This window comes from Andrographis paniculata, unplaced genomic scaffold, assembly GCF_009805555.1.
Source record: "Andrographis paniculata isolate CXL003 unplaced genomic scaffold, ASM980555v1 Contig87END, whole genome shotgun sequence".
Taxonomy (NCBI): Eukaryota; Viridiplantae; Streptophyta; class Magnoliopsida; order Lamiales; family Acanthaceae; genus Andrographis; species Andrographis paniculata.
The window spans coordinates 878959-889780 of NW_026137625.1; the positions used below are offsets into that span (position 1 = coordinate 878959).

General features: G+C 43.8%; 2 protein-coding genes across 2 annotated transcripts; both read left to right on the forward strand.

Annotated features, from left to right (window-relative positions):
- The first annotated feature begins 1354 nt into the window (after positions 1-1354).
- Positions 1355-3316, forward strand: LOC127242565 (uncharacterized). The gene is made up of 5 exons (XM_051262146.1): positions 1355-1497; positions 1654-1822; positions 2333-2503; positions 2601-2897; positions 3200-3316. The coding sequence occupies exons 1-5, from the start codon at positions 1355-1357 to the stop codon at positions 3314-3316; spliced, it is 897 nt and encodes a 298-aa protein (XP_051118103.1).
- A 2499-nt stretch (positions 3317-5815) lies between these two features.
- Positions 5816-6310, forward strand: LOC127242566 (uncharacterized). Its single transcript, XM_051262147.1, has one exon. It carries the CDS (start codon positions 5816-5818, stop codon positions 6308-6310), a length of 495 nt encoding a protein of 164 aa, XP_051118104.1.
- The last annotated feature ends 4512 nt before the right edge of the window (positions 6311-10822 follow it).

The window sequence follows — 10822 nt, forward strand, 5'->3', positions numbered from 1 at the left end:
TCACTCTTTATCGCTTCCCTTTCCAACTTTCTGTAGTTTAGGGTTCAGGCCCGCTGCAAAGTGGGTCCTTTTACTACTTTTTCGCCGCTTTCATGAGATCAATACTTGATTTAAATTTTGACTTAAAATCATTGTGTTCGACCTGGAAACGCACCAGTCAAATAGTATAAATAATTATGATAAACAATTCAGGGTCTACAACCATAAATTTTTGCTTTTTATGACCGCTCACAATAATTCCTTACATCTCAATCTTTGAACAAAATTCTCTGTATTTGAACATATACAAAAATCGTGTTGTCATAATTTGGCGCCGTTGCCTGGGATTTTAAACTCAAGAAATTAAATTTTGTTAAGATCTACTGATACGTCATAATTTACCCTTAAATTCTATAATTTTGTTTCCTATTTTTTGTCTTTGAATAATGATTCTAACTTTTTCATTTGGTGTGGTTATCGTTATGTAGGGGTCCAAAGCGTTTTCAGCGTTCTACTAGTCCCACTCGTTCTTCTCGCTCACAGAGACATCTGTTCAGAGAGTTAACCATAGAAAGGATTATGGCAAACCAAGGAAATGTAACTGCTCCCTCTACTGCTGCCCCAACTTTCCAGACTGCCACTGGGACTTCTTCAAACTCAGTCACATCAGCATCATCGCAGGAGGTGCCGCTCCACATTCCCGTTGTAGTTCCAATCGTTATTCCCCATGCGCTGACACCGACTGAGGAACAGCTCGTGAGAGCGCTCAGCCGCATTCAACAAGGAATGGCTGGACAACATACGCACTTCGTCCAGGTGGAGAAGGCTCAAGCTGCTCAAGGGGCATTTATCGCTTCCCAAGTAGCTCAACCTGCCAACACCACTGCAACACCCGTCATTATTGCTCCTCCTCCACCTACTACTGAGCCTAACCAGAGGCACAAGGGACACAGGGCTGCTGATCGCCCGCTTGCCGAAGTCCCGATGGCCGTTCATTATCAGTCTCTCCTGGATAACACTTTAATTACAAGTTTTGCGCCCAGAGGCTCTGGACATTACGAGGTGAAGCCAACGCTCGTCAGCCTGGCCAGCCAGAGCCAATTCCATGGGCTGCTCAATTAAAGCCCGTATGAACACTTGTAGAACTTCAACAGGATCGTTGCCACCTCCAAATCACATGGCATCACGGAGGACGCTGCAAATTTAATATTGTTTCCCTTTTCTTTGACAATAGAGGCTAGGAAATGGTTTGACAATCTCTACCCTATTCATGCCACCTTTAATGAAGCATCGCAGGCCTTCATAAGCAAATATCATCCTATATCAAAGACCATTAGCCAGAGGAATGAAATTTTAAGTTGCAAGATTGCGAGTGATGAGACCCTTCCCAAAGCCCAGAGCCGCTATAAGCAATTGCTCCGCAACTGCCCTTATCATGAGGTCCCTGACTTCATGGAGCTGCAGATTTCTATTTAGGAATCACTCTAGAGTTAAGGATGTCCTTGGATGTTGCGGCAGGTAGCTCGCCGATGGGGCGATATGCCTCAGAAGCGAGGGCTTTGATCCAAAAAATGGCGGCCAATCAGACTAGTTGACCAGAGACCAACAGGCCGGAACCATACGGGGTCTGTACCAAGTTCCTGTGTCAGTTTCATAAGATGCACGGATTGACAGCCTGTCAGTTCAAATTAAAGAGCTGTCTAAGCTCGTGAAGCAGAACCTGAGTAACAAAGGAAAACAGACAGTAAATGAGGCCACGGTCACTGAGAAGTGCGCCTATGTAAACCAATCGAGACCGCAGGTTGCTGAGAGCTCATCTGAGAAGACTCAGAACCCAACGGAGGTATTTTCTATGGCAAACAGAAATGCTCCTCAGTTCCAGCAATTTCATAAAGGGCATGCTCAAGGGCCCGCTGGACCGCATCCTCCGCAACAATTTCAATAGCCGCAACAGGTCGCTGTGCAACAATATCATCAAGAAGGATTCTATCTACAACAACAATACTTTCAGACCCTCCCCCCCCCACTTTCCGCAGTAGGCACCTGTATTTGCTCAACCTCCCACAGCAGTTTAACAACCGCTGAGTCTGGAAGAGCTCTGGAGAAACATAGAGCGAGCGAATCAGGAGTTCCAACGCAACACGTCTGCCTCGATCAAGATGTTGGAGATTCAGGTCGGGCAGATAGATGAGGCTATGAAGCTGAAGCTGAAGGGAACGTTCCAGTTGAAACCGTCCCGAACCAAGCGTAGGCTATAGAGACAAGGAGTGGAAAGTGAACACAATCGCCACCGCTGCCAGACAAAGATACTAATCCTTCTTCTACTCCTTTTGTTGCTAATTTGCTAGTATAGGATGAAGTTAGACAAATTTCAATCGATGAAAATGGTCCATCCCAGCCGCGAGCTATACCAGCCACTCGAGTACCTGAACAGAACGAAAAGGGTCTCGCTCAGTCTGTGGCTAGGGTTCCTTTTCCTATCTGGTTTGGGAAGAAGGATGGCTCCAAGGATTTTGATAAGTTTGTGCATACTTTCCGTAGTCTTAAATTTACTATACCGTTTGCTGATGCTTTGTCGCAAATGCTACATTACGCTAAGTTCATATATAATCAACCGGAAGCGGGCATTTCCAGATGAAGCTGCAGCGGTGCAACTGGAGAGTGTGTGCATTGCCGTATTTAAGGAGGACCTCCCGAAGAAATTAAGCGATCCTGGGAGTTTTATCATGATTTTTACTATTGGCAATCTAGAACCGATTAGGGCATTATGTGATTTAGGAACTAGTATCAATCTTATCCCTTCTTCACTTTTTAGTAAATTAGGGCTTTATGAGTTAGAAGCATGGAGAACTGTAATACAGCTTGCAGATAAATCAATAAGACTTCCGAAAGGAATTATTCGTGATGTATTAGTGCAAGTAAACAAATTTATTTTCCATGCAGATTTTCCAATAATGGAAATGAGCAAAGATCGCGAAATTCCAATTATTTTGGGGAGACCTTTCCTAGCCACCGCTCAAGCAACTATTAACGTTGCTCAAGGAGAAATCACACTGAGCTTAGGTAGAGATAGAGTCACATATTCCATGAACAATGCAATGCGCCAACTGTTTTAGGTGCCATTTTTGCCACCAGATCAATAGAGATCCCGAAAATGATATTGATTTCGGGCCCGAACCAATGGTATTCGGAAACTGAACCTTGGTTTGGTGAATTTCAGTTGGCCTTAAGTGTTTCTCAAGAAGAAAATTGTGATTTTATTGATGAGTTAAATGAATTATCAACTTTTGAGAACTATATGACACTTGAAACTCTGGAAGAAATTTCAGATAATTGATCGCTTGAGCTGGACAATGTTCTGGGCTCTGGTGGGGCAAGCGATAAAGTAAAATCTCTCACTGAGTCCATTGAGAAAGCAAAGCGAGAGCCAGAGAGCGATGTCTGCATCAAAGACGAGTTGAAGAAGCTACCTGACCACCTCAAATACATATAACTTAGCCCAGAATAGACTTACCCTCTGATAATCTCCGCCTTACTACTGCCGAACAAGGAGGCCTAGCTCGTTTCACTTCTCAAAAGAAGAAAAGTGGCATTTGCATGGAAGATCAATAAAATAAAGGGAATCAGCCCAGCAGTGTGTATGCACCATATCAAGCTGGATGCTGATGCACGGCCATGCAGACAACCTCTGCAGCGCTTAAATGAAAATATGCAAGAGGTAGTTAAGAAGGAGGTAATAAAATTGTTCGATGCAGGAATCATCTACCCTATCAGTGATAGCTAGTGGGCCAGCCCAACCCAGGTGGTTCCCAAGAAAGAAGACTTTGTTGAGCAGACAAGCGACAAGGGGTGGGTTTTCATGACAAGACCTGTCACTGGTTGGAGGGTATGCATCTACTACAGAAGGTTGAATGCAGCAATGAAGAAGGACCATTTCCCGCTTTCATTCCTTGATCAATGTCTGGAGTAGCTCGCAGGACACGAATACTACTGTTTCCTCGATAGTTACTTAGGTTACCATCAGATTCCCATCAAGCCGGAGGACTGTGAGAAAACAACTTTTATATGTCCTTATAGTACGTTCGCTTATAGGAGGATGCTGTTTGGGCTTTGCAATGCTCCGGCCACCTTTCAGCGATGCATGTACCATATATTCAGCAATTTTTTGGACTCCTGCATAGAAGTTTTTATGGATGACTTATCGGTATATGGCAAGACATTTTCCAAATGCCTTAATAACCTGGATAAAGTACTTCTCCGTTGCATTGAGACTGACCTCGTGCTGAACTGGGAGAAGTGTCATTTTATGGTAAATGAAGGAATTTTCTTGGGCCATAAGATCTCAGCTACCGGAATTGAGGTAGATAGATCCAAAGTTAGTGTAATTGAAAAGATGCCGGCGCCCTCGAATGAGAAAGCAGTGAGAAGTTTCCTTGGACATGCGGGTTTCTACCGTCGCTTCATCAAGGGCTTCAGTCAAATCACACAACCGCTCACTGCACTGCTATGCAAGGAAGCTCAATTTGACTATTCGAGCGAGTGTAAAGAGGCTTTCCTCATTCTAAAGGAGAAACTAACCACCGCTCCCATCATTTCAGCACCAGTGTGGAGCGAGCCATTCGAGCTGATGACAGATGCAAGTGATTATGCCGTCGGCGTTGTTTTGGATCAAAGAGTGGATTCCAAGTTGAATGTCATTTATTATGCAAGTAAATTATTGGATTCCGCTCAGAAAAATTACACTACAACCGAGAAGGAGTTGTTTGCTATTGTCTTCGCTTTTGAGAAATTTAGGCAATATCTCATCGGAAGCAAGACCACTGTTCATACAGATCATGCAGCAATCAAGTATTTGATGGAGAAGAATGAGACAAAGGCCCACTTAATCATATCGGTGTTGTTGCTCCAAGAACTCGATATTGAGATCAAGGACAGAAAATGGAAGGAAAATTATGTTGCAGATCACCTCAGCAGATTAAGGCAGACAGAGGACATATCTCTTGGTATCAATAAATTATTCCCATATGAGAGGCTGTTTATGGTTCAAGGGAAGGAGCCATGGTTTGCTGACCTGGTAAATTTCTTGACCATGGGAAAAGAAGATATTGCTCAGTTTGGCAAAGGATTATTTTTGGGACGAACCTTATTTGTTTAACATCGGCTCAGATGGGATAATCCGCTGTTGTGTAGAGGAATCTGAGATCCCGCTGATTTTGAACGAATGTCATGGGTCCCATGTAGGAGGGCATTTCGTGCACAGCGGCCAAAGTTTTGCAGTCAGGCTTCTTCTGGCCTACCCTACAGAAAGATATTGATACCTTTGCTAAATCTTGCGAAACGTGTCAGAGATTGGGCTCTATCTCAAATCGGGATGAGATGCTCCAAAATAGAGTCTTGTTTGTGGATATTTTTTATGTGTGGGGGATAGATTTTATGGGCCCCTTTCCAAACTCAAATGGGAAACTATACATTCTGGTGGCAGTGGATTACGTGCAAGTTGGTCAAAGCGCAAGCGCTCCCAAAAAATGATTCTTGATCTGTGATCCGTTTCTTAAAATTTACCATATTCCCAAGGTTTGGGGTCCTCAGAACTGTCATAAGCGATGAAGGCATCCATTTTGTGAATAAGGCGTTGCGAACTTGCCTTCAACAATATGGTGTTCGTTAGCATCTAACTACCCCCTATCACCCACAAGCAAGCGGTCAGGTGGAACTTTCAAATAGAGAAATCAAGCATATCCTCCAGACTACAGTGAATAAAATTCGTAAGAATTGGGCGGAGAAATTGGATGATGCGCTGTAGGCATACAGAACAGCATTTAAAACTCCAATAGGAATGTCCCCATATAGACTCATGTATGGAAAAGCCTACCATCTACCTCTGGAACTCGAGCATCGCGCATATTGGGCTATCAAATATTTGAATTTTGATCTTCTTCCTGCGCAGGAGAAGTGCGCTGAACGATTGCTTGATCTGACTAAGTTCCAATACCTTGCATATGAAAGCGCGAAACTCTACAAGGAAATGATGAAATTCTATCACGACAGGAAGTTGAAGAAGAAAGAATTTATTGAGGGATCCAAGGTTCTGTTATATGATACTACGCTTCACCTATTCCCAAGGAAATTGAGATCACGGTGGACTGGGCCACATATAGTCAGACAAGTTCTGCCAAGTGGAGACATAAGAATCAGTAATGTGGACAACCCCAAGGAAAGCGATTCCTTCCTTGTCAATGGAGCAAGACTAAACGCATATATTGAAGGGCCTATTTTGCAGCGGGCCAATGCAGATATTAATCTGGTGGACGTACAGAAACTTGCTCAGTGATAGAATTGCAAATGATATACAGTAGCACCTTATATTGAAAAAAAAGCCAACTTTTATCGCTTTCATAGTTAGGATTTACAGATTTCTTTACCACATTCATAGTTAGGATTTACAGTTTTCTTTACCACTTTCATAGTTAGAGTTTACAGCTTTAATTATCGTTTTCCATAGAATAGTGGTTATTGCTTTATTAGCTAGGATTATTGTCGTTTAGAAGTAGTTTAATGCTTACTTTCGTAGGAAAAATAGTTGGAATTTTAACTTCTAACCTAAGCCTGACCCAAGTCAATCATCGCTTCGCTTGTTTCATCCTGATACATACTGGAAGAGCAGTATCGCTTATCCACTACCGCCTCCATCATCATTTGCGTGTCATACATAGGTATTTAGAACTGCTGCTTTAACCGCTCACCCGCCCTGTAACACACCCTTAAGCCTTTATATTAATATACATTGGACAAGCTTACCGCTTCGCTCACCCCTCCAGATAAGCGTTAGTGTCCTCTATAAATACCCCAATTCACAGCCATTTTCCACTTTTACCCTACAATAACTTCCTCAAGAAGCTTCAGCAACCACCATTTCTCCGCACCCTTCAATACAAAAATCTCGATTCCTCAGCCATTTTTAGCTTAATCCAAGGTAAGATTTAGGCTAACCTTGGTCTATAACCTCGATTTCATGGTTTATTTTCTCTGATTTGACGCACAATAACACAGAATCAAATATTATTTTTTTGAAAAAACTGTATGTTCTTCAACTATTGTGAAACTTTTTATATCTTTGATTTCTGTGAATCTAATTTTGTTATATGCTAGATTTAGATATAAAACTCTTTTACTTGCTTCGTATGGATCAATTTTACAATAATCTATATGTTTGGTTGTTGTTTCGTGATTTTCTCTCTCTATCACAATGAAACACTTACTGGAGTGTTCTGTTTCGTCGTGAAGGGGAGGATTTAGGGTTCAAATCACTGAGATTTAGGAAATTATTGCCTGTTATGTGAATATTATTTGCATTTTGGAACTAATAAGGTAGGATTTGTAAGTTTCCCAAATTAAACAATATAAATCTGGAAAAAACTCTAGGTTCAGAACAAGCCAGCAAAATAGATCCAAGCAAACGAGAAGCGTCACTCAAGGAGTTCGAGAAGGTTGAGGATAAAGTTATATAAAGAATTCAACAAATTAAGTCTACAGACGGCAAAATGTGGTAACTACAACCTCAGGGACTGAATTTGTGGAACTAGCACTGCCGGAGCCATACTACAAAATGAGAAGGCTATTGGAGTTAACTGAGGATTGGGGAAAGCTCGGAGACCTTAAGTCTATTCTATTCAGGAAATTCATCCTAGAGTTCCCGGTGGATTACCTCATATTCGAATACACAGAAGAAACAGAACAAAGGTACCCGGTGAGCGACTGGTGGTTGGATTACGAGGAGTTAAAAGACTTTCAGTTGAAGGAGCTTAGGAGAGAATTCACTCGCCGAGAGATTGGAGAAAAGGTAAAGGCCTTCTGAAGCGAGAAGATTTCAAAGAAGAACGCCGCCGATGCTGCCAAATCCAAGCAATATGATTATGTCCATTTTGTAAACATCTAGACAGCAGCGGCATACGAGAAGGCGAAAGCTATGGGGATCCTCTACGAGGAGGATTTGACCCCGAGAAAATCTCAGGCCCGCTCGCCGAGTGATTGAAGGAGTGAGGTCTGACCTGGTTGATCCAAAATCCCAAGGACCCAGTGGTTGTGTCATAGGTGAAGGAATTTTACGCAAATCTGAGCCAAACTAACAGTCTACAGAATGTATATGTTCAGGGAAGATGGGTAGATTGCTCAGCGAGGAAGATCAACTGGGTCCTAGGCTGGGAACACCACTATCCCACCCAGGAGATGGAGACCAAACTACAAGCAATTGAGGACTGCAGCTCACTGGAGCTGCAGCCGCTTTATAGGACATTCGCCACTGCCCTGGACTATGAAAAGAGGAACCTGAAATTCGGGTCGGTGGACGAAGAGAAAAAGGAATAGGTCAAGTGGTCGTTTAGCTGAATTATGATCACCACTCATACCACAGACATCCATCTTGATTTCCTCCTTGCCTTACGCTCGATTTTGGAGGAAAAATCTGATATTTATTTGGATGCGATCATCGGCATAGACATCTGGGCAAGAAGAAAAGTGGAACGAACACTGGGTCATGGGACCCTGATCACAGAACTATGCCGATGCGCGGGCATTAATCTGCCCACTCCAGCCCCAGACCTAAAAAAAGGCTACTGCTGCTCCGAGCGGCCTTCCACGAAGCCTGGCTGGAGTCCAAGGGGTTCACCCTCATCCCCAAACAGAAAAAGAGGAAGGCGAAAGCGGTTGTTCCTCCACCACCAAAAAGAAGAATGAAAGTTGTGGAGGAGGAAATAATTTGAGAGGAGGTGGCACCCGAAGCTGATCCAGAAGAGGCTTCTGCAGGACCAGACTCAGAACGAACCGTCTCCAATGAAACTCCCGCTGACGAGGAAGAGGAGTCCCTCCGCTTCGCTTGGGAGATAGAGGAGGACCTATTTGGTGCGGATAAGGCCAAGAGCGATAACGGAGGAAAGGCCCCGGAGACAGCCGTTGGTGAAAAGAGGTCAAAGCGGAAAGAGGACCCCACTCGGGAGCCTATCGAGAAGAAGCAAAGGGTGAAGGTAGCACTAAGAAAAAAATCCAACACCCTATTGACGAGCGACAAGGCAGGAGAAGAGGAAGGGTAAAGCGGTGGAGGAGGAAGCGAATAAGGATATGATCCCGCTGTCCAGACTTAGGAAGAGGATCACCATTAGGGAACCCACCGCTCAACCCGACCGACCCTCACCAGTGAGGCCAACAACAGAGAGGGTGCCACCCAAGCCACTAAGTCCAATTGGCGATGAGCCTGCCGGGAGCGGAGGAGCCTACTGCTGTTGGACCAGAGGAGGAGCGGGAGATTATTATCACTGAAGAAACCATCGGCAGAATCAATGTCACAGTGGAGGCTTACAAAGAACAATCCGCTGAGGTCCCCACTGCCATAACTGCTGAAGCAGCCAGTGAAACCGAAGAGGTCGAGGCAGTCATAACAACTCTTCCTATTATGCAGGTATCTCCACAAGCGACATAAACAACACTGGGGATGAAAGAAGGAGAGCCGATTCCATACAGTCCCAAAACACCAATAGAAACTGGAACACCTGTAGAAACTCTGACTCCGGCCTCAGAAAAATCAGATAAAACAATCTTCGATGAGGAGGACGATAAAGAAAAAAAAAGATTTCAGGAAGAACAAGCTCAGCTGCTCACCGCGATGCAACAGTTACAACAAAAACGACATCGTGAGCGACAGAAAAAGAGAAAGATTAAGGTGTTGGCCAAGTTGCTAAAATATCGGAAGCCGCTGACCCAAATCTAGCTGCGATATAGAAGATACGTGGAATGAAAGAGAGCAGAGCGGCTGCAGTACGAGGCAGCAAGGCGACTTGTGTTCATGAGAGATATCACTCCCGAGCCAGCACCGGATTCCAAAATGAGAACGAGCCTGTGGACATCAGTTCAGCCGAGTCTGAGGGACAGTCACCAGCACCCGCAGAGGCAAGCACATCAGCCTCCCGCGCCGCATTTGACACATTAAGAAAACGACTGGATGAACTCAACGAAAGCCATGCTCAGCCGATACCTATACTCCAATCACTGATAGATACACATGCAAGAAATTTGGCTGAGGTACTGCCCACTGGCAGGAAGGCGAGCGCCGCACTAGAATTGCGCGTAAGAGCGCTGGAGACTCAAGCTGCAAGCCTGGATGCAACTCAAACAGAAATTCTGAAGGCACTTGTGGTCATCACTCAGCAGAACACGATCCTTTTGGAACAATAGCTTGATACAACGAACAGTCTCCAAAGAATGGAAGAGCTAGTGCGGCAGCTAAAAAAGAATTTACCTCTGGGACGACGACCCATAGACGAGAAAAAGAAATGATGTAGGGTCCTCCCCCGTGTAGATAACTTTTGGAATTTGCAAGGGCTATACAAAGGACTAATGATCAACGACGCAACAATATTTGGTAATAAGTGAAATTTATCTTTATTGTATGTCTACCATAATCTAAAGCATGTGTTTTTATTTGAGATACTTTTGATACCTTGTTGTGTTAGCCCTGTAATATGTTTTGGAGTAAAGTCAGATAACTTACAAACACCAGACTGAGTAATCGTCCCTCGGCCTTCATCAATAATGCGAATATTGAGTTAAACTAAGTAACAATGGATATGACTTGTAAAGATTAGTGCCCCTTCGTTTCAAATTATACATACTCGGTAGGGCAAGCGAACTTCTGTGTATCGACTTTGCTCACAAGTGATGACTTGAAAAGAGAAATCCTTAAATATGATTTAAGACACGATGTAAGCAAAGCAGGGAGGACCTTTCATTACAAAAGGAGCTGAAAAGTCCTAGGTGCGCACAAATCAAATAAGATCATGAGCAGATACAATGT